The sequence below is a fragment of the Schistocerca nitens genome, chromosome 10, assembly GCF_023898315.1.
Source record: "Schistocerca nitens isolate TAMUIC-IGC-003100 chromosome 10, iqSchNite1.1, whole genome shotgun sequence".
NCBI lineage: Eukaryota > Metazoa > Arthropoda > Insecta > Orthoptera > Acrididae > Schistocerca > Schistocerca nitens.
Window position 1 is genome coordinate 156,832,879 of NC_064623.1, and position 25,404 is coordinate 156,858,282.

The following is a 25,404-nucleotide window of genomic DNA, read 5'->3' on the forward strand; positions in this document are numbered from 1 at the left end:
TTTTTCCACTCAGGGCCTGAGTTACGCCTGTCATTTAATTTCCACTGGCGTTCCCTCTACTAGTATAGGCACATTTTGATAATAAAGATACTACATCACCTTTCATGCAATAAGCGTTATCAACTATTTACAATGTGTACATGACAATGTCAGTCTTCTTTAAATATTCATATATACGATGTACAACCTATCAAATGACTGAATTCCGGTTGTAAATCACGGAAAAGTATGTAGATGAGTGCTTGTAAGATGCGAAGTTATAGCCACCTTACAAGGGGCGACGACCTAACACCCTGAGTTCTCCCTAGTCCTTGTCTCCCCTGCAGAGGGCGTCTAAATCTACCATAGACACAGCACTCACAATCAAATGGACCAGTAGTGACAGATTTTGTACATTCTATAGACGTAACTGCAACCCAGCAGAGGATAGTCCTTGGTGTATCTTTGGTATCTCTGGCACATGTCTTTTTGGTAGCCTCCTCAAGACACTCATTGGCAGCAGCTTCCAATCCTTTGACGGTGGTCTGGTCGACTTCCAGCTGTTTAATGACATCAACTAACTCAACCTTCGCCCATAAGCAGCACTCGCAATGGGGCTGCGCTATTGATGGTGCAAAGTGTCACAGAACAGTAAACAAATATCTTTAAAGTAAACTTAATGATTCCCTTATATTTTATGCATCTGTTTAGCCACAAGAGTTTCAATTTCCCTGTATAAACGGTACCGATTAACAACCAAGAAAACGATTTCTGTTGTAACAAGACAAAAATATCAGATAAAATTTCCTGGCTTCCTGAACCGAGTTGAAGCTTCAAGTCTGGAAATTTTGCGTTTTCAGCGGTTATGATCATTAATAAACTTGAAAATAGCGCCAAGCTGCAACAAATGCAGTCAGTCTATGTTGCATTAATCACTACACCATTGGTTCATGGTAGGGTATTGTTTATATTGTGGATGAAAAATAAACTTGTACAATATTCTATTTATTATTTACCTAGCTTGTTTTCGGCTATCAGACGCAACTATGTATGACTGTGAATTCCGTGAGATCAAATGTTGTAATCTGGATACATCAAAACTGTCTCACATCTGACTGTCAAAGACCACAATTATTAATGTTCGCTGTAAGACTGAAGTGACAAGAACTATTTCAGCAAAAATGACAATAAAAACTGTTTACCTTCGTTAAAATATTAGACTCCATTGAATTAATGAACTACATAACAATTACAACAATTGTTCAGAAAAGAAAAAAATGAATAGAACAACATAAAATAGACTTTGTTGTCATGTTTCAAGTGTATCATTGACCAAGATAATATTGGCGTAAACAAGTGGAATATTACAATTGTAATCATACTACTGTAATTACACAAAGTAAAATTATAGGGTATTTTAAACTACAGTAACTGACATAATGTAAAATATTGGGCATATGAGCAGGAGGAATAAATTACAGTGTGGTCTGGATTGATTTACTTACAGTATCTGATGTTTTAAGTGGTGAATATGGTAACTATATCTGAACTTACAGTACTGAGTTTTGGCAAACTGCCATCTGTTAATTAATTTCCGGTATTTCAAGGTGGCTCAGTATCCATTCTTTGTCGATGCTGTGTAGGATTTCATGTTCACCTTATAACTGTGGCCTTGATCAAAATATATCCAAATTCTCCCAGTGCCAAACTAGTTTCTTTTTATGTGAGCTGTTTATTCACTAACATTTCTGTTCAGAAATGTCTAAACAATCTCACAGACTTTTGGACTGCATACACTGTCGTCGTGTTTCCATTAAGATCAATATATTTCCATGATGTAACGTATGTATACCAACTATTACAAATATTTTAGAACTGTCATTTAAGATTCCATTGATATATTATTTGTCTTTCACACTGCCAGTTGTTTAGAAATGTGTGAAATCTTTGACATTTGGCTGATTATGTGATTATCTTACCAAGTGATGAAAAATTAAATATGATTTTTCTCTTGCAGGGAGAGGATAATTTTGCATTACTCAAGTCCCAACCTCTCTGCTGACACCATGAGCTTTAACGCAAGATCCTTTAACTATGAGTTTCCAGGTACTAGATTTTTCTTATTTATTATGTTGTATACACCAGTAAGATTTTTTAAAAAAAAAAGACAGAAAATTATATTGAAATTATAGCTGTATAAAATTTCTACACAGAACACTGGCTTTGTGTTGCAGTGTCCTTTTGAGAGAATACTGTATCTGAAAAGACACTGTGTCAGTTTCTTTGTTGTTATCTTTGTGTTGTTTGTACAAGCGCATTAGAATATGTTGTATGTGCAGTGTGTTTAACATACATACTTTCAGTATTTTTCTGTTTAAGTTATGGTGTTTGTAGTATGAATATTGCCTATTTACATTATTGTTCATATTTCTATTTCTCCACATATATTTTAAAAGTGTGACTACCTAGCTTCTGAATTTATTAGAAAGTCACGTATGCCTACAATATTTTATCTCTACAGTCACTGTTGTGCAATGCAAGGGTTGTACTTCATTACTTTTGAGTTTTTCTAGCGTTCTTTGGCATATTCTTATCCATGATATGTTGGTGATTCTGGAGAGTGAGGGAGATAATATGTGACGCATGTTTTGGATGGTAACATTCGACAAATTGCTCTGTATGCTGGGAGATTGCGATCATGGGTGTGTTCAGTCAGTGCGAATGTATGACAGACCTGCCCAACGAACTACGGTGGGAGAAATTGCAGTAGTTTAAAAGAAAAACTCCTTTTGCGCGCTGCATTTTAACCTTTTTGTTTAACTTGTGCATCCCGACTCGTTCCGCCTTGTTTACAAGGCATTTCCAATGGATGACCTGAAATATTATTCGATTTTTATCGTTTGTGCTTATAGGTTATCGTTTGTACGTGAAGGGTATTTCTGTAAGAGCGTGCAAAAATGTAACAGGACATAGAGAATGCTCCACTGAACAATTTGAGATAGGGAACCTGGGGTCGAAGAAGCTAGGAGGTGTGGAAGTTAACTTGTCTACCACTTTGTCTAGCATTTCTGTTTTCCAGCTTATTTACAACTAACATGCGTACAAGTGTACACGTACTGTGCTGTCTGTTGTTGTTGTGGTCTTCAGTCCTGAGACTGGTTTGATGCAGTTCTCCATGCTAATCTATCCTGTGCAAGCTCCTTCATCTCCCAGTACCTACTGCAACCTACATCCTTCTGAATCTGCTTAGTGTATTCATCTCTTGGTCTCCCTCTACGATTTTTACCCTCCACGCTGCCCTCCAATGCTAAATTTGTGATCCCTTGATGCCTCAGGACATGACCTACCAACCGATCCCTTCTTCTAGTCAAGTTGTGCCACAAACTACTCTTCTCCCCAATCCTATTCAACACCTCCTCATTAGTTACGTGATCTACCCACCTAATCTTCAACATTCTTCTGTAGCACCACATTTCGAAAGCTTCTATTCTCTTCTTGTCCAAACTATTTATTGTCCATGTTTCACTTCCATACATGGCTACACTCCATACAAATACTTTCAGAAGCGACTTCCTGACACTGAAATCTATACTCGATGTTAACAAATTTCTCTGTGCTGTCTATTTTCATGTAAATTATTTACTGCAAGGAAACAAGGAAGACGAGACTGATTACCAGGAAGTCATGATGCAGGTTTTGTTTATTTGTCCATAAGAAGGGTCTGTCGTCCCATTACAGAAAGTGCTATCAATCAACAACAGATCCATTAATTATTCACTGCTATTCAGAGACATACAGTACAATACGATGAAGCAGTACCGGTACAGTATTTCTTGGTCGTTGGATTGTAAAGGGAGGTCCTACTCCATGGTCTATGAGGTCACCTGGCCTAAATCCTCTTGGTTATTTCGTATGGGGAGATCTTAATCACTCGTGTTTGAGATCCCTGTGGATACGGAGTTGTAATTAGTTGCCAGAATTGTATCTGCCTGTGATTTGATTCGTAAGACATCAGAGATATTTGTCAGGGTGCATCAGAGTCTAGTTCGCCAATGCTATGCTTGAATTGAGATTGATGGCCGTCAGTTTCAGCACATTTTGTAAGATACAGATTAAGTGGTACGTTAATTGTGTCAATTATGATATTTGCAGTAAACTAATGTAAATAAAAAAGTACATTGTTATTTGATTTCATTCCTACTATCTCCTTAATGTAGCTTCTCTGACCCTAGGTTCCCTATCTCAAATTGTTTACTGGAGTATCCTCTATGTCCCATTAAATTTTTGCACGATCTTACGGAAACACCCTGTATATAGAGACTTAAAACAGTTCACTGAAGTTGTCTCCTTCTTTATTTGTAAGCCAAACAGCTTTCTCTCATGTGGCAAAGTGATTAAAAACTTGCAGTTTTTCTTGTGGTCATGGATTCAAAATGTAGCACTCTAACTCCCGTTTACTGTGTCTACAGTGTCATTCGTTGCCAACTTCCTCAGGTTTTGCTTTCAGTTGTTTTTTTGTTAGATTGTATACAGGGTGGTCCATTGATAGTGACCGGGCCCAATATATCACGAAATAAGCATCAAACGAAAAAACTACAAAGAACGAAACTCGTCTAGCTTGAAGGGGGAAACCAGATGGCGCTATGGTTGGCCTGCTAGATGATAGATCAAACGGATATAAACTGCGGTTTTTAAAACAGGAACCCCCATTTTTATTACATATTCGTGTAGTACGTAAAGAAAAATGAATGTTTTATGTGGACCACTTTTTTCGCTTTGTGATAGATGGCGCTGTAATAGTCAGAAACGTATAAGTACGTGGTATCACGTAACATTCTGCCAGTGCGGACGGTATTTGCTTCGTGATACATTACCCGTGTTAAAATGGAGCGTTTACCAATTGCGGAAAAGGTCGATATCGTGTTGATGTATGGCTATTGTGATAAAAATGCCCAACGGGCGTGTGCTATGTATGCTGCTCGGTATCCCGGACAACATCATCCAAGTGTCCGCACCGTTCGCTGGATAGTTACATTATTTAAGGAAACTGGAAGCGTTCAGCCACATGTGAAACGTCAACCACGACCTGCAACAAATGATGATGCCCAAGTAGGTGTTTTAGCTGTTGTCGCGGCTAATCCGCACATCAGTAGCAGACAAATTGCGCGAGAATCGGGAATCTCAAAAACGTCGGTGTTGAGAATGCTACATCAACATCGATTGCACCCTTACCATATTTCTATGCACCAGGAATTGCATGGCGACGACTTTGAACGTCGTGTACAGTCTGCCACTGGGCACAAGAGAAATTACGGGACGTTGACAGATTTTTCGCACGCGCTCTATTTAGCGACGAAGCGTCATTCAGCAACAGCGGTAACGTAAGCCGGCATAATATGCACTATCGGGCAACGGAAAATCCACGATGGCTGCGACAAGTGGAACATCAGCGACCTTGGCGGGTTAATGTATGGTGCGGCATTATGGGAGGAAGGATAATTGGCCCCCATTTTATCGATGGCAATCTAAATGGTGCAATGTCTGCTGATTTCCTACGTAATGTTCTGCCGATGTTACTACAAGATGTTTCACTGCATTGCAGAATGGTGATGTACTTCCAACATGATGGATGTCCGACACACAGCTCGCGTGCGATTGAATAGCATGTTTCATGACAGGTGGATTGGTCGTCGAAGCACCGCATGGCCCGCACGCTCACCGGATCTGACGTCCCCGGATTTCTTTCTGTGGGGACAGTTGAAGGATATTTGCTATCGTGATCCACCGACAACGCCTGACAACATGCGTCAGCGCATTGTCAATGCATGGACGAACATTTCGGAAGGCGAACTACTCGCTGTTGAGAGGAATGTCGTTACACGTATTGCCAAATGCATTGAGGTTGACGGACATTATTTTGAGCATTTATTGCATTAATGTGGTATTTACAGGTAATCATGCTGTAACAGCATGCGTTCTCAGAAATGATAAGTTCACAAAGGTACATGTATCACATTGGAACAACCGAAATAAAATGTTCAAACGTACCTACGTTCTGTATTTTAATTTAAAAAACTTACCTGTTACCAACTGTTCGTCTAAAATTGTGAGCCATACGTTTGTGACTATTTACAGTGCCATCTATCACAAAGCGAAAAAAGTGGTCCAACTAAAACATTCATATTTCTTTACGTACTACACGAATATCTAATAAAAATGGAGGTTCCTATTTAAAAAAATAAACGCAGTTGATATCCGTTTGACCTATGGCAGTACCATCTAGCGGGCCAACCGTAGCACCATCTGGTTTCCTCCTACAAGCTAGACAAGTTTCGTTCTTTGTAGTTTTATGTTCTTATGTAAGTTCTGTCGTTCTGTGTGTGAGTGTGTGTGTGTGTGTGTGTGTGTGTGTGTGTGTGCCACCCCCTGCACTCGGGGCTCCCAAAACAGTATTATGTAAACCGATTTTCCAATACCGCTTCTGGACGGTAACGTAAAGACATTAGAATTCATTCTGGAAATCTAGTTACCAGTTTTCCAATGTCGCTATCGATTTTTGTTCTCATAGAAACGGAACCAGTTTTGAAAAGTGCTTGGGATGTCAAGTTACACCTTGTTTTCTATTCGGTTGATATAGACTTATTGTGCAGTGAATGAGAATCAGAAACATTAGACTGAGCATGACGCTACTTGTAATATTTAAGTGAAGTAACGATCCAGGAACTGGAGCAACTGGTTTCCATACGCCATATTTAACTGGGCTACCAAAACCGCTTCAGGCCTTAACATATAAACACGACAGCGAAAAACGGTTCTGAAATTAAGTTTTCGTCTTTCGGAAAATGAGTCGCATGTAAACGCAGTGAGCGAGTGTATGTGTACCTTTTTATTTTTTATTTGTTTATTCTTCCGTTCTTATTTTTTTATTTTTTGCTGTTTCTTCTTCTCGTTATTATTATTTTCATCTTCTTTTCCTTTGTCATTATTCATTTATATATTTAGGAGAGAAATAGGACAAGGATGAAGATTCAAGATGGTACACAATGACATACAGGAACAAACCTACGTATAAAGTGACAAACATTTTCAGAAGATGCATAAACATAGCATTTAAAACACAGTTCAGTCTAAAAATACGTTCCAAAAATAATTAAAGACACAAATGTCAACCAGATAGCACGACTATATTGTCACAAAGCGACACATGTGATGGAAGGTACATAGGACAAACCAGCAGAACATTCGCCACCCAGTACAAAGATGATATCAAGCCTCTGAAAAGATAAAATAATCACAAATTTACTACAAGAGCACGCTATAATCCGTTCATCATATGAATAAACCTGATGTAAACAAACACAAACGCGATGATTGGTCAGAAGCCGTGGAACACGTACACTGGTGTTGTTACGCTCTTGGAAGTAGGTCCTACTTAAGTTGCGTTAAATGAAAATGTAAGATGTTCAAATGTATTAACAGCTATGAACGTTTTTCTTAATCACGTAGTTTTTATTTCAATAATCGTGTAAAATCACAGCCTCTGCAGCGTTATACTCTGATTGTCGATCTGTTAATGCGCAGTAGTGATGGGCTAAACTGCGATTTTCCGATATCAGTGATTTCTGTGAATGCTACTTTTCAGTATCTGTTATTCTTAACTGCGATTTGTCGCAGTTAAGAGTCGCAGTTAAGGAACATAGGTCGTGTATCCCTCCGCCACTGCTATTTCTGCGATTTCTGCTACTTCCGCGATTTCTGCGACTTCTGCTACTTCTGTGACTTCTGCGATTTCTGCTACTTCTGTGACTTCTGCGATTTCTGCTACTTCTGCGACTTCTGCTACTTCTGCGATTTCTGTGACTTCTGCTACTTCTGCGATTTCTGTGACTCCTGCGATTTCTGCGACTTATCGCTGTATGAAAAAGTTACATCTGTCAACACAGAAAATTGCATCGCAACAAACCTGTCATTGGCAAGTATGTTTTACGTTTTTTCTTCCGTTGGCTTTAATTTTGTATTAAAGAAACAACTGCGAAAATATTAATAGTGTAATTAATATGTAAGTAGCCGTACAGTACCGTAATAGTTCGTATTTAGAAAATGAATTCTAACATATTGTTATGTTCACAGGTACCTGAACTACATTTCAGTCACTCAGTAAAGTGGTAACTCAAGATATCATTGTCAACAGATCTGAAGAAATTGTCACTGCGTCTTCTGACCGTTTTCGTCAGACGAGAGGTTAGTTTCTAAGCGTTTCGATGGACTTAATTACTTCAGTGAGATCGTTCTTGCAAATGTTATATTCATTATAGCAAATATTAGCAATCTGCTCTGTCAATTATATTGCTAGTAATTAATGACAGCAAAAATTGTTTAATAATCCTTGTGTTTTTGCAGACACAGTTCTGACTCTGATTACTGGTTGCTGGTTGCTGTACGTATCTATCCACATCAAGGTTGTTGGGAGAGACTCGTGAAGATTCAAGACAGCTCTTAGAGGATTTGCAGTTTAAAAGTGAAATAAGTGTGTGAATGATTAAACTGTGTTTTATTGAAGTTGTTGTGCGATTTTAAAGGAATAATAAATGTCAAATACAGTGAGTGAATAATAAAAATCTCATTTTCCACATGTTTAAGCCGTCCTATACCCATAATTTTCCGCCACTTACTTATTGGTAAACACTTGTTGGAGAGCGACATGCCGCCCCCCCCCCCCTTTCTCCACAATCTTGGTGTGACCCTGACCTGTAACATATCCCGAAGTCTACAATATGCATTTTGAGGCTGCTGATATGAAAGTGGGAAGTACAGATCTTCCAGTTAAATCAGGAATAGCTTAAGTGCATTACTTGAAAGTAACACAGGAAAAGCTTACTTATGTAGGTGGTAGTAGTGTCGGCAAAAAGTTCTTGTGTGTGAAGTTGCCATGTAGAACACCAGGTGTAAAACTTTTCTCCCGAGTCTTGAACTGTGTCGGAACAAAAGTGAGGCATTCGTATGTCTGTTTTCATTTCTCTACACTTATACAGATGTCTGAGTTCTGCTGTGTTAACATTGCAAAGTCCTGTAGGCATGTGGAGTATTAACCAAAACTGTCATATTGGAAGCAGAATCAAACACATTTGTTACGTTACTTGATATTTTCAGGAGAAAAGAGCAATGTTGCTTCTTATTAATATAATACATTCAGAGTCACAGCAGTATTTGACCAACCATAACTGATGCTGAATGTGCATGTCGTCATATAATATGAAAGGCTTATTTCAATAGTGGTACAAGTCCATTACCTCCACTTTTCTGTCTATAATGCTTCTGAAATTAGTGATCCAAACAAACATAAATAAAGGTTCATCTCTAGCAAGAAGCCATATGCTTGAATATTTCTGGTATCTCAACTGCAGATTTTTCAGCGCTCATTTAACTTTACGACTCTGTATCTCAAAATGAACAAAAATGGACTTGTACCACTATTGAAATAAGCCCTTCATATGCACACACAGCACATCGATCTCGTGAGGCACAAGGCTCTCATAACGAAGTACGTACGTCGGTCAACAGATGACACTAGGAAGAGTATGTTAACTGCGCTTTTTAGTTGCTACTTGCGACTCTTAGTTGCGATTTGTCACAGAAATCGCAGTTTGACTTGGTAGCGAATAGCGTAGTATGAACTTTGCTCAACAGATGGGAGTGCTAACTGCGCTTTTTAGTTGCTACTTGCGACTCTTAGTTGCGATTTGTCACGGAAATCGCAGTTGGACTCAATAGTGTATCGCAGAGATGGGCGTAGTACGAACTTTGACCCACAGATGGCACTGTTAACCGCGCTTTCTAGTTGCTACTTGCGACTCTAGTTGCGACTTGTCACGGAAATCGCAGTTGGACTCCATAGCGTACCACAGAGATGGACGTAGTACGAACTTTGGCCAACAGATGCCACTGTTAACCGCGCTTTTTAGATGCTACTTGCGACTCTTAGTTGCGACTTGTCACTGAAATCGCAGAAAGCAGTGCTAAATTCGACCAATAGATGGCTCACGTCTTTGAATGTGAAATACTTATTGCGACTGCTAACTGTGACTGAAATCGCAGTTAGATTCTGTAAAGTTGCTACTGTGATATCTGTGACTTCTCAGTCACTGTGATTTCTAACAGATACGCGATTTTCTGCCCACCACTAATGCGCAGTATGAAAATGGCTGAGCTGTTTTCTGTTTCGTAGTGAAACACGCGCGTGGAACACTATTAAAAAGTGCCGAGAAACTGGTTGTTCTTATCGTTTTTCATAAATTTACAGAGATAATCGGCTTTGAACTTTTCCGGCATGTACTGTAATTGATAAAGAAACCGAAATTGAACTTGTAGCGCAGTTGGTAGCATAACAGATTATGACCAACCCGTGGATATTCGTGCGTTGGTTCACATCTCCTCACTAAAATCTTTTTTCTCGTTCGATTTGAAATACCTACATCTCGTAATTACAAAACTCATCATCATTTTTTATGAATAATGCACATCTTCTTGTTTCTAATTACATATTGGACGCGAAATTCCTGTTTCCATTTCAAATACAAATTCTTATAATCGATGTTTTATGGATGACTGTTCCGGTTCATAAAAGTTGTTTAAATTAAGAAAACATAACAATTTAATTTTTTAAGGCAGAAATGAAAAACCAAATCCTCTTTATCTGGACTATGTCCATTGTCTTATGCCACAGAGGTAGATAAGTATCGTAGAAACATGAAAAACACCATTTTCATAGCATCCAGCGCATCATACAAATGCTTCATTTTTACGTTTGCTACTGTACCATTACAATACGAACCCAACAGCACTGATCTGGAGCCAAGCTGCTGGATTTGGCCCGAGAAATAAACAGACCGTTAAGCTGCCAGACGTACTGGAACTAACGCACGCAGTTATTTCATAAGTCACATCGGAACGGCTCGTCATAAATGAAGAATAGAAAATGTTGCGCTTGATTGGCTTCCTGGATTCTGTTGTTGATAGGCTGTTTATCAACGTAGCGGGTGACACTTCAAGAACTGAAATCTATTTCTCGGATTCGGATAGGGAAGGAGCTAAGAGATTGCCAGACGACTGACTGTAAGTAATACCTTCAGTGGCTTCAATATTTATCTACACGGTGAAATCCTTCAATACTCTCTTACGTTACACACAGCTTATGCAGAAAAATCACCCTATGGTTAAGTCGGGAATTTTCATCATTCTTGCTTTTAATTACAATAGTACGTTAGCTAAAAACGATAACGTGTTCCGGTTTTCGTCTAGTCTCGAAGGAGTGTATAGTGGGAGATTTGCAGTGTATTATTTCATTCTGACATTCGTAGCCGCATTGCTCCTCTGTTTGTCTCTTTTTACGTGTGAACTGCAGCTGGCCACGTCACTGCAGGCTAGCTGTACCACCTGACCGACCAGTGCTGTCCAAGTTAAATGCGCCGGTAAAGCTGTTGTCCCGTATTATCGCTAAGTCGATGTACGTGTAACGCACAGCACGATAGTACCCTTATTATCGTACTTGACAGTACTCGAGACAGCTTCGCTGCAGTCCCACGTAAAACGGAAATCCAATGAGATTCCAGCAAATGCGGGAGAATACATAGTGCAATGCTTACATCAGGATTTTCTTATGATGAACGGATTATAGTACGACCCACTTTTGAGTTCTGCCCATATGTTTGGGATCTGCACCAGGTCGAATTAAAGGAAGACATCGAAGCAGTTCAGAGGTGGGCTGCTAGATTTGTTACCGGTAGAATCGAGCAGCATGCACGTATGAAAGAGATGCTTTGGGAACTCAAATGGGAATCTCTGGGTGGAAGGCGACGATCTTTGCGACGAACACTATTGAGAAAATTTAGAGAACCGGCATTTGAAAGTGACTGCAGAAGGAAATGACTATTAGCGGCAAAGGGTAGTCTCGGCCACGCAGCATGCGGTGGCTTGCGGAATATTATTTAAATGTAAATACAGAAGAGAGAAAGACATGAAAATAGAATAAACAGTGAAAGACGCCTTCTAACCTCATAGGAACATTATCACATATACAGAACAACGGCTGAAAAGAAGCTTCTACCAAATGACTAAGTGAATATGGCTAACCACTCCCTGTTTACTCTGACTGATCATATAATAGACAGTAATCCCAACAGATGATCACGGATCCCATTTATCTCCTAAGTATCTTCATCAAAAAGGAAACTAAAATTAAAATAATAATGAGATGAAGAACTCCGCTAGTCCACTCCCAAGCCCACAGCCTCATTTGCAAGAGATGAGCAAGGAGTAGGTGGAGTAGTAACAGCCTCTTAAAAGAACCTGGGTCCATCTGACTCAAAAAAAAAAAAAAAAAAAAAAAATGGTTCAAATGGCTCTGAGCACTATGGGACTTGACCTCAGTCCCCTAGAACGTAGAACTACTTAAACCTAACACATCACAGCCATCAATGCCTGAGGCAGGATTCGAACCTGCGACAGTAGCGGTTGCGCGGTTCTAGACCGAAGCGCCTAGAACCGCTCGGCCACACCGGCCGGCCATCTGACTTCGGATGGTAGCACCCAGTAAGAGCCCCTGCCTAAGTTTACTAGGTGAAACCCGGTCAGCGGTCTCAAAGGCGGAAGAGGAATCTCAGTTCCCAAAGACTGAGAGAGCGGAAGAACCTAGTGCAATGAACCACGAAAAACAATCATTTCGGACTAACAAACCGATCTTACTTCGGAATTTATTTCCTCCACCTACACAAAACAATTTCATATGCAGAATGGAAACGTCGCTAAATGCGAGCGCAACCCCAGGTGGTAACTTGAAAAAGAAATCCACCATTGCTATGCTCAATGCATCGCGACCTAGGATTGTCCCACCACCTGCATACAAGATGAGTCGGAGCGTCCTGAAAGACCATCCAAACTGAAATTCAGGAAGAAGTACTTCACTGGGACCGTAAACGAAAATTCCATTCTCCGAGTCGAAAAACAGAAAGAATTGGAAACACTTCTGCACCACCACGAAATTAGATCTTGGCTGCAGAAGAGACCAGATTCCTAGATGAGCACATCGTGGACCCCCAACACTAGAGGGTAGGCAAAGAAAAGCCAGCAATAAAGAAAATGATTAACACCCCTCTCCTGGGGGCTACCTTTTACTTAAATAAGTCATCTGATGATGACCTAGGAAGCCAAAAGCCAGTTCTTTTCCTTTTTTTTTCTTTTTCATCAGTTTACTGACTGGTTTGATGCGGCCCGCCACGAATTCCTTTCCTGTGCTAACCTCTTCATCTCAGAGTAGCACTTGCAACCTACGTCCTCAATTATTTGTTTGACGTATTCCAATCTCTGTCTTCCTCTACAGTTTTTGCCCTCTACAGCTCCCTCTAGTACCATGGAAGTCATTCCCTCATGTCTTAGCAGATGTCCTATCATCCTGTCCCTTCTCCTTATCAGTCTTTTCCACATATTTCTTTCCTCTCCGATTCTGCGTAGAACCTCCTCATTCCTTACCTTATCAGTCCACCTAATTTTCAACATTCGTCTATAGCACCACATCTCAAATGCTTCGATTCTCTTCTGTTCCGGTTTTCCCACAGTCCATGTTTCACTACCATACAATGCTGTACTCAAGACATACATCCTCAGAGATTTCTTCCTCAAATTAAGGCCGGTATTTGATATTAGTAGACTTCTCTTGGCCAGAAATGCCTTTTTTGCCATAGCGAGTCTGCTTTTATTGTCCTCCTTGCTCCGTCCGTCATTGGTTATTTTACTGCCTAGGTAGCAGAATTCCTTTACTTCATTGACTTCGTGACCATCAATCCTGATGTTAAGTTTCTCGCTGTTCTCATTTCTACTACTTCTCATTACCTTCGTCTTTCTCCGACTTACTCTCAAACCATACTGTGTACTCATTAGACTGTTCATTCCGTTCAGCAGATCATTTAATTCTGCTTCACTTTCACTCAGGATAGCAATGTCATCAGCGAATCGTATCATTGATATCCTTTCACCTTGTATTTTAATTCCACTCCTGAACCTTTCTTTTATTTCCATCATTGCTTCCTCGATGTACAGATTGAAGAGTAGGGGCGAAAGGCTACAGCCTTGTCTTACACCCTTCTTAATACGAGCACTTCGTTCTTGATCGTCCACTCTTATTATTCCCTCTTAGTTGTTGTACATATTGTATATGACCCGTCTCTCCCTATAGCTTACCCCTCCTTTTCTCAGAATCTCGAACCGCTTGCACCATTTTATATTGTCGAACGCTTTTTCCAGGTCGACAAATCCCATGAAAGTGTCTTGATTTTTCTTTAGCCTTGCTTCCATTATTAGCCGTAACATCAGAATTGCCTCTCTCGTCCCTTTACTTTTCCTAAAGCCAAACTGATCGTCACCTAGCGCATTCTCAATTTTCTTTTCCATTCTTCTGTATATTATTCTTGTAAGCAGCTTCGATGCATTAGCTGTTAAGCTGATTGTGCGATAATAACTAACTACGAGGGCGGTTCAGAAGGTAACCTCCGGTTGGTCACAGTGCGGGTTGTGGGGGGAGTAGTGACGCCATCTGTGCGTTCACGCACTCAACAGGTCAGTCGGCATCAAGCCGTGGTCGAGTGAACGTCGTACCTGCGCTAGTTTAGTTTTTGTGGCAGTTTGAAATGTGTGCTGCAATAGAAAACCCCGCCAAATGTGAAGTGCGTGCTGTCATAAGGTTTTTTACAGCCAAAGGATATTCTGCAGCAGCTATTCATCGTGAGCTTTGTGCCGTGTACGGACCAAGAGTTATGAGTGAAGGAGTTGTCCGTGAATGGGTACGTTTATTTAAAAGTGGACGAGAAAACGTTCATGATGAAGCGAGGAGTGGTAGACCATCATTGGTGACTGACGAACTCGTTCAGACAGTTGATGCAAAAGTTCGTGAAAGTCGACGTTTCTCAATGTCGGAGTTGTCTACTGGTTTTCCACAGATTTCTAAGACTCTCTTGTACGAGATAGTGACAGCAAGATTGGGTTACCGTAAGTTCTGTGGACGATGGGTGCCCAAATTCTTACCGACCACCACAAAACTCAAAGAATGGCCTCTGCATTAGACTTTCTGTCACGTTATGAGGACAAAGGAGAACCACTGTTAAACAGAATCGTGACCGGTGACGAAACCTGCATTAAGTACGTGAACCCTGAGACAAAAGAACAATCAAAGATGTGGGCACATTCAAATTCGCCTACCAAACCAAGAAAAGCCTCGCAAGATTTTTCTGCCAGAAAACTGATGGAAACGGTGTTTTGGGATGCCAAAGGGGTGTTGTTGGTTGAATTCATGGAACGTGGTACGACCATTAATCAAGACGTGTACTGTGAAACAATAAAAAAGTTACGACGGGCTATACAGAACAAACGCCGTGGTATGCTGACTTCCGGTATCGTTTTTTTGCACGATAACGCCCGTCCTCACTCTGCTCGCAGAACAACGGCCCTTCTTGAGTCCTTCAAGTGGGACGTTATCAACCATCCACCTTACAGCCCAGACCTGGCGCCAAGTGATTATCACCTCTTCATGCATTTGAAGAAATGGCTCGGGTCACAGCGGTTTGATGACGACGAAGAGCTCAAAGATGCGGTCACAGGCTGGCTCCAGGCACAAGCGGGTGATTTTTATGCAGAAGGAATTTCAAAGCTTGTGAAGAGATACGATAAGTGCCTCAATCGCTATGGAGACTATGTAGAAAAATAGTGCAAAGATGTAGTTGTAAGATGTATATATTAAAATATTTTTATTTAACTTGGTGTATTTTTTTAAATCAACCGGAGGTTACTTTCTGAACGGCCCTCGTATTAAAGAAATATTATTGCGAAACATCAGTACTGGGTATTCAAGCTTTTAGTATGATGGCACGCCAAATAGCGTTTTATTGAATGCTGCACCATACTTCAAAGTCACACAGATACATGACCATGCTTTTAAACATACTCATCAAGTCTCTGTAAAGAATGGTCGGCAAGTCCTGTCAGTTGTTGTAGATTTTCGACGATATAAATGTGGCCACGGAGCCATTCGACAACTACTGTGTGAAGCTCTTCGTCGGTGGAAACTCTCTTTATCGCCAGTTGTTCTTCGAGGTTGCCGGAAACGTGGAGATCGCAAGGTGCAAGACTTGGACTTCACGATAAGTATCTCCCAAGTCCGCGCCGTCTTGGTCATATTTCTGGCACCAGCTCGCTAAAACGCGACATTTCATTTGGTCCATTTCAGGGTGAATCTGCTGCAGTTTAGACGTTTTGTCCACAAGAATCGCATAGTCTGGGGTAATTCATCTCTGAAGTAAAGAAGTGTCCGTTTGCCACGGTATTTCATGCCCACACTATGACGCTCGTTCTATGCGTACCAAAGTACACCGTCTCTGCAGTAAACCCGAAACATGTACTCTCTGCCGACAATGCGTCACACTGTAGCCTAATGGTCTTTGCGTGCGGACTACATGAGTAACTTTCTGAAGTCCCTACGCAATAAAGCGCTCTGTTATCAGTCAGCGTCGCCGAATGGTTTTGGTTGTAGCTCTCTCACGAGTCACCCATCCCAAGTGCACCTGTGTAACGTCACTTTCACTTTGCAGTCATTCCCAAATACACTCCTCGAAATGGAAAAAAGAACACATTGACACCGGTGTGTCAGACCCGCCATACTTGCTCCGGACACTGCGAGAGGGCTGTACAAGCAATGATCACACGCACGGCACAGCGGACACACCAGGAACCGCGGTGTTGGCCGTCGAATGGCGCTAGCTGCGCCGCATTTGTGCACCGCCGCCGTCAGTGTCAGCCAGTTTGCCGTGGCATACGGAGCTCCATCGCAGTCTTTAACACTGGTAGCATGCCGCGACAGCGTGGACGTGAACCGTATGTGCAGTTGACGGACTTTGAGCGAGGGCGTATAGTGGGCATGCGGGAGGCCGGGTGGACGTACCGCCCAATTGCTCAACACGTGGGGCGTGAGGTCTCCACAGTACATCGATGTTGTCGCCAGTGGTCGGCGGAAGGTGCATGTGCCCGTCGACCTGGGACCGGACCGCAGCGACGCACGGATGCACGCCAAGACCGTAGGATCCTACGCAGTGCCGTAGGGGACCGCACCGCCCGCAGCGACGCACGGATGCACGCCAAGACCGTAGGATCCTACGCAGTGCCGTAGGGGACCGCACCGCCACTTCCCAGCAAATTAGGGACACTGTTGCTCCTGGGGTATCGGCGAGGACCATTCGCAACCGTCTCCATGAAGCTGGGCTACGGTCCCGCACACCGTTAGGCCGTCTTCCGCTCACGCCCCAACATCGTGCAGCCCGCCTCCAGTGGTGTCGCGACAGGCGTGAATGGAGGGACGAATGGAGACGTGTCTTCAGCGATGAGAGTCGCTGCTGCCTTGGTGCCAATGATGGTCGTATGCGTGTTTGGCGCCGTGCAGGTGAGCGCCACAATCAGGACTGCATACGACCGAGGCACACAGGGCCAACACTCGGCATCATGGTGTGGGGAGCGATCTCCTACACTGGCCGTACACCACTGGTGATCGTCGAGGGGACACTGAATAGTGCACGGTACATCCAAACCGTCGTCGAACCCATCGTTCTACCATTCCTAGACCGGCAAGGGAACTTGCTGTTCCAACAGGACAATGCACGTCCGCATGTATCCCGTGCCACCCAACGTGCTCTAGAAGGTGTAAGTCAACTACCCTGGCCAGCAAGATCTCCGGATCTGTCCCCCATTGAGCATGTTTGGGACTGGATGAAGCGTCGTCTCACGCGGTCTGCACGTCCAGCACGAACGCTGGTCCAACTGAGGCGCCAGGTGGAAATGGCATGGCAAGCCGTTCCATAGGACTACATCCAGCATCTCTACGATCGTCTCCATGGGAGAATAGCAGCCTGCATTGCTGCGAAAGGTGGATATACACTGTACTAGTGCCGACATTGTGCATGCTCTGTTGCCTGTGTCTATGTGCCTGTGGTTCTGTCAGTGTGATCATGTGATGTATCTGACCCCAGGAATGTGTCAATAAAGTTTCCCCTTCCTGGGACAATGAATTCACGGTGTTCTTATTTCAATTTCCAGGAGTGTATGAGGTCTACAAATTTGCTTCCGCTGTTTTGCAGTAGACGGCATTAGTGGAAAGTAGTGGCGTAAGTCGTTGGTCGTAAGTGTCATACAGTAAGCTTAGGTATTTGAGAACATAACGCCATCAAAATATTAGTCGATTTTTGATTGCATCTCGGCTGAATATGTCAACTTACGAGCCCAATTCTCGTCATCTACGGGAGGTGTTAATTTTCTTTCTTGGTGTGAAGAAATCTGAGGCTGACGCTCATAAAAAGACGGGCAAGGCCTATGATGAGACGCCTTTTAGTGATAGAATTTTGCAGAAAATGGTTTCCGTGCTTCAAGAACGTTGATTTTGACGTTGAAAAAAAAATGGTTCAAATGGCTCTGAGCACTATGGGACTTAACTTCTGTGGTCATCAGTCCCCTAGAACTTAGAACTACTTAAACCTAACTAACCTAAAGACATCACACACATCCATGTCCGAGGCAGGATTCGAACCTGCGACCGTAGTTGACGTTGAAGACCGGCATGGTTGTGAAAGAGAGAACGCTTTCGATGCTACTGCAACCGACGGGAACAATCACAGGAGATCGTTATCGAAAGCAATTTACGTGTGTGAGCCGATCACTGAAAGACAAACGGCCACAATACAGCGATAGACGTGAAAAGACGATTTTGCAGCAAGACAGTTGTAATGTTATGTGTGCCTCACTGCTTTTTTTTTTTTAACTAATTTGTGCCTGATTTTATTATGAGAAGCTCAGTAATGTATGTAAACTCCGTAAATGTAAATGTGATTCAAAAAGTACTTGAAGTGAAGTGAAGCGGAGCTGGACAGCAAGAAACTCTTTAACGCGCAATCCACGGAACGACAGTATTAGAGAATCTTTGAGTGTGGACTCTGAAAAAAAAAGACAACTGATTTATCAAGAAAAAGAAGAGGACTGTTAATATGTATCTTGTGGAAACAGAACGTGTCGTTAGGCCGTCGCTCAGAACGTACTGTTGCATTTAATGAAAATTGATATTTTAGTGATAAAACCGAGTAAAGTATGTGTAAGAGACGCCAAAAATTTATGTTTACAAATTTTCTGGAAGTGAAAAATAGAAATATCTTGTTTTTGTAAAAGGAGGTGAACTTCACTGTCGTTGCTGTCTATCAATCGACAGAATTGTAAGTGTACAAAGTTCACTAAAATACAGAAAAGGAAATGCATTCTCTATAGTTTTCATTCTATAAGTAACAACCTCTCATAATTTCTTAATTACAGTAATTGGATTATGTTCTTGTAAAATAGTATAGTGCTGAACTCCACTGACCAATTTTGATGTAGCAGGACATGTAGTTTGAAGGAAGTTTGTGTGTCAATCAATCTCCTTTTCTCACGAAAAGCAGATTGTTGTATGATCTTTTTCACTCACAACAGTGGTCCCTTAGTTATGAAAAGCTACGAAAACGTGGGCTCAAAGCTATCCGTAATAACTAAAATAACTAAAAGAGTCGTATTTTAAACCTTAAAGAACAATGACTTCCTCCAAATTATCATATCACCAACTGGTGCAGAAGCTGATCATTCAAGGAGGCAGCAACCAAAATTCAGGTACCTCAATAAAAAATCAATCTCTCTCTCTCTCTCTCTCTCCAAACACATACATAAATATTCATATTATTAAGATAAGAGTCATTTTATACAGTGCACGACGCCAAGTCGAAAATCACGTCAAACCACACTTGGAAACGTTGAAATGGGAAGTTCTACACCACCTGCTGCATTCTCCGGATATTCCTCCCTCAGACTGCCACCTTTCTTGATCTGTGGCACACGACCTAGCTGACTAGCACTTCTGGTCATAAGAACAAGTGCAAAATTGGATCGATTCATGGCTCCTCTCCAAAGATGCCCAATTTATACACTGCGGGATTTGTATGCTGCCCGAAAGCTAGGAGAAAGCGGTGGTCAGCGACGGTCAATACTTGAATCGTAAATATTCTGTAAGTTTTTCACAATGAAGTCTCGAACTTCGATAAAAAACGGCGGAAGCAAAGTTGTAGACCTAGTAATTATAACTGTTTTGCAGTAACTTTACAATCACTGTATTGCAGTGTATGGAAATAAATAATATTTACATAATTTTCAGAAGGGAATAGGAAATATTTTTTCTGTTATTGTATATTTTTCCTTTTTTAATAAGGGACAAGAAATAAAGATAGAAGGTCTGAACTTGGCAGAGACCTCTGAAATTACACGTGCAGTATGATTTCAGTAGAGTCACCTTCCTCTATTTAAAATACTGGCTGTATTATTTTGGTAAAAAGCAAAGTTGTGTATAATGCTGCAGAAAATATGTAGATTGTGTATCTATGTTGACTTCTAGTCTTGCATTTTTAGTATGTTGTACAGCCTAGAAGTTGAAGGTATGGTGTATCTTTTGTCTATTGTATCATAAACATTTCAGCCACAATCCATTTCTGAATTATCCGTTTGGAGCACACAGGCGCACGAGTCACTTCTTTCAAAAAATTAGATTCGGTTTTTCTTTTTTTTTTCTTTTTTCAATAGTTAAGGAGACACTTTTACTGCGCTTTACTTAGGAAAATATCCTTTCGCAGTGGAAAATTATCAGGTCACTGCAAAGTCCTGATTGGAAACGCATTAAAAAGATGGGTATAGATACTCGAGGCGGATGCGGGCACCAGCTGTTCACAGCAGGGCGTTCTGAACGAAATCCGCCACTGTGGACCACTGAAAGTGGAGTCAAGCCCGTAAGTAGACAACTCGTCCACGTACGCTCGCACTGTGCCACAGGTGTGGCAAACTTTATAAATATTTTCATTGTGAGAAGCGCAGGACTTAGATTTGGAACAACGATGTCACAGAATCAGTCGTCACCCTGCGGGGAAAAGTACGCTGATATGAAACTTCCTGGCAGATTAAGTCTGTGTGCCGGGCCAGGACTCCAACCTAGTTTGGAAGGTAGGAGATAAGGTACTGGTGGAAGTAAGGCTGTAATGGCAGCTCAGGAGTCGTGCTTGGACAGCTCAGTAGGTAGAGCACTTGCCCACGAAAGGCAAATGTCCCACGTTCCAGTCCTGATCCGCCGCTCAGTTTTAATCTGCCAAGAAGATTCATATCACCACACACTCCGCAGCAGAGTGAAAATTCATTAAAATAATCACCTAGACTGTAGCTAGCACATGACTCCCCAGTACCCTTTCTACCAGGAGCGTTAATTTGGCAAGGAATGAAGCAGAAGTTCTTGTAACTTGGAAGGTAGGAGATGAAGTACTGGAGGAGTGCAAGAGTTCTTTTTAAGAATTTGTCAAAATCTTATTATGTTGCATTTTACGTTTAGCCAATGCCACACTCCTGGAAATTGAAATAAGAACACCGTGAATTCATTGTCCCAGGAAGGGGAAACTTTATTGACACATTCCTGGGGTCAGATACATCACATGATCACACTGACAGAACCACAGGCACATAGACACAGGCAACAGAGCATGCACAATGTCGGCACTAGTACAGTGTGTATCCACCTTTCGCAGCAATGCAGGCTGCTATTCTCCCATGGAGACGATCGTACAGATGCTGGATGTAGTCCTGTGGAACGGCTTGCCATGCCATTTCCACCTGGCGCCTCAGTTGGACCAGCGATCGTGCTGGACGTGCAGACCGCGTGAGACGACGCTTCATCCAGTCCCAAACATGCTCAATGGGGGACAGATCCGGAGATCTTGCTGGCCAGGGTAGTTGACTTACACCTTCTAGAGCACGTTGGGTGGCACGGGATACATGCGGACGTGCATTGTCCTGTTGGAACAGCAAGTTCCCTTGCCGGTCTAGGAATGGTAGAACGATGGGTTCGATGACGGTTTGGATGTACCGTGCACTATTCAGTGTCCCCTCGACGATCACCAGTGGTGTACGGCCAGTGTAGGAGATCGCTCCCCACACCATGATGCCGGGTGTTGGCCCTGTGTGCCTCGGTCGTATGCAGTCCTGATTGTGGCGCTCACCTGCACGGCGCCAAACACGCATACGACCATCATTGGCACCGAGGCAGAAGCGACTCTCATCGCTGAAGACGACACGTCTCCATTCGTCCCTCCATTCACGCCTGTCGCGACACCACTGGAGGCGGGCTGCACGATGTTGGGGCGTGAGCGGAAGACGGCCTAACGGTATGCGGGACCGTAGCCCAGCTTCATGGAGACGGTTGCGAATGGTCCTCGCCGATACCCCAGGAGCAACAGTGTCCCTAATTTGCTGGGAAGTGGCGGTGTGGTCCCCTACGGCACTGCGTAGGATCCTACGGTCTTGGCGTGCATCCGTGCGTCGCTGCGGTCCGGTCCCAGGTCGACGGGCACGTGCACCTTCCGCCGACCACTGGCGACAACATCGATGTACTGTGGAGACCTCACGCCCCACGTGTTGAGCAATTCGGCGGTACGTCCACCCGGCCTCCCGCATGCCCACTATACGCCCTCGCTCAAAGTCCGTCAACTGCACATACGGTTCACGTCCACGCTGTCGCGGCATGCTACCAGTGTTAAAGACTGCGATGGAGCTCCGTATGCCACGGCAAACTGGCTGACACTGACGGCGGCGGTGCACAAATGCTGCGCAGCTAGCGCCATTCGACGGCCAACACCGCGGTTCCTGGTGTGTCCGCTGTGCCGTGCGTGTGATCATTGCTTGTACAGCCCTCTCGCAGTGTCCGGAGCAAGTATGGTGGGTCTGACACACCGGTGTCAATGTGTTCTTTTTTCCATTTCCAGGAGTGTATATTCGGCGTATGAAAACGTCTTCTGTGAGAAATGGGCATTTCTAAACCAACATCTCATATTTTTTGGCTCCAGTTGATGAATGCTGAAACAACCGAAACTGGTCAAATAAATATAATTTATGCAGATGAATGGCAAATAAAAACTCTATTCTGTAACAGTTGAGCAAATTTCTGTTAAATGTTTCTCATAACGCCATGTGTGTTTAATACTGTGTGGCGAGTTACTTAGGTACGACCATTCATTTAGACCGTTAAAGCAGTTCAAGACGAGCAGTAATGACTGAAATTTTCCAACAGTAGCTTAGTAGATAACTTCCCAAATTATGTAAACTGAGGTACCAACGAGCTCTGAAAGCAGTTTTTTCGAAGGAAAGTTTATTTTATTTTCATTTTAAAACAATTTCGATATTTGTAAAAGAATAGGTTGTCGTATAAATGACTGAATAGTATCCAGAAAATACCCAGTTTATCTAAAGAACTATCTCTGAACATTTTTCCTACCTCAACTCAAGTGACTTAGTAACAGGCTTTACAAGTTAAGGAGTTACATACAGCATACAATTTTACAATACATACACTGACTAGCATTCAGCCTCTCACACAGTGTACCAACATCTAATAGTAGAAATTTTCATGATGCTAATGAATTACAAAAATGGTCAATTTAAGACAGCAGTACATATGTTCACCTTCATCAATAGCACGTGCGAAAGGCGTTTAGCTGTATGAAATAAAGTGATAAATCGACAAGTTAGAAAGTTGACATATATATTGGCATTCAGTGACCCATCAGTGACACTGGTGGCTTATAGGACACAACGAACTTTATGGAGTACACATTAATTTCATAAATGACGTAGGGGTTTTATTTACGAAATGAGCTGATGCAGCTATTGAATAACTTTTTCATCACTACTGAATTTAGCTGTACAGCTGAAATGTGTGTGTTTTGCCATTTTGCGGAAATAGCGAAAGAATTGCACGTTTCATTAGAAAAATATTTCGGGTAGTGACCTTGTATATATGTCTTAATTGGAAAATAATTAAGTTGAGATGCATTATAATAGATATTTATGACAGAGGGCATGATAAAATGTTCAAAATCATTTGATGACATCTGTTTGTTGCAGGAGGAGGTTTCAGAACAATTGATATTGCAGAAGTAGCAACTGGTATACCAACCATTCTAAAGGAATCGAGTGGTACAAACTTTGAGTACTACACATTTGTTAAAACCTGGACTGTGAGGGGACTGAAAACACTAGAAGGAACAGCCGAAATTAAGTCCCTTTCGTTCACCCACCAGAATTTCAGTAAATGGTGTATGGTTCTTACAAAGAAAAACAGTGAACTTTTTTTGCATTTTTTGCTCGAAAAGTGTGAACCGGGAAAGCTATTGAGAGCGAAGCTGAAAGCTGACGAGATTCTTCCAAGTGGTGAAAAACGGGAAGTGTTTCCATCTGAATGGTACGAACTGGAAGAAGGACGCTCCTCCAAAATGCAGCTCGTTAGGAAAGCAGACTGTATAGGAGAGGACAACGGCGAAAATGAGATAACACTGCAGTGTGAAGTTTGCATGCGATGCATTGTTCACGACGAGCTGCCCACGGCAGACACAGCAGAACACCAGTCTGATGTTGCGAGGGCTGTAGGTGAGATGTACAGTGAAGAAGTCCACACAGACTTCGAGCTGCACACAGAAGGCTCGGTTCTGAAGGCACACAAGTCACTACTGTCTGTGCGGAGCCCTTACTTCGCTGCCCTGCTGCAGCCTCACACGAAGGAAGCTAAGGAAGGCTTTGTGCAGATCACCGATGTGAAGACCGAAGCACTGAAGCAGGTTCTGCTGTTTATGTACACGGGTGTGGCGCCGGCTCTCAAGGACATGCCGTGGGACTTGCTGATAGCTGCTGACAAATTCCAGCTCCAGCAGCTAAAGCGACAGTGCGAGGCCCACATCGCCAGCCACTTGGATGTGGACAACGCCGCAGAAACTGCAGCCAACGCCTTGCTGTTCTCCTGCGACATGCTGTGGGACCGTGCGGTGTTTTTCATCAGAAGCAATCTCTGCCAGGTGATGCGCACTCCTGGATGGGCTTTGGTTATAACTGCTCATCCTGAAGCCATACAGCGTCTCAGTGAGCTGATGGGGTGAATCAGTAACAAGAATCGAGCTTTGCCTGTTATCTGAACTTTTCTGCAACAACAGTTGCATCATTCAGCATCTAAACTTTCTCTGCCATAATATATTTATTTGTTCCAGTGCATTGTTGGAACATTCTGGAGCATACAAACCACAGCTCATCTTAAAATGGTGGGACAATCCATGGCTTGACTGAGGAAATATTCTTCATTTTGAATGGAAAATTCAAGCAGGCCTACAATTTACTCTTGGCATAACAACTTTGTTGAGATGGGTTGTTCCTCGGTAATCACTTCCCAGGTCGATGGATTGGCCGTGAAGGGCCAGTCGCATGGCCAACTTGCTCCCCAAACTTGACACCACTGGATTTCCTTCTGTG

General features: G+C 42.5%; 1 protein-coding gene across 2 annotated transcripts in view; it reads left to right on the plus strand.

Annotated features, from left to right (window-relative positions):
* LOC126210347 (speckle-type POZ protein-like) overlaps positions 1-25,178 on the plus strand; it is a 61,169-nt gene extending 35,991 nt beyond the window's left edge. For both annotated transcript variants that reach the window (XM_049939562.1, XM_049939563.1), the window contains exons 2-3: positions 1,997-2,085; positions 24,013-25,178. In XM_049939562.1, the coding sequence (XP_049795519.1) occupies positions 2,046-2,085; positions 24,013-25,037 (1,065 nt within the window). In that variant the 5' untranslated portion in view covers positions 1,997-2,045 and the 3' untranslated portion in view covers positions 25,038-25,178. The remainder of the gene's footprint in view (positions 1-1,996; positions 2,086-24,012) is intronic.
* The last annotated feature ends 226 nt before the right edge of the window (positions 25,179-25,404 follow it).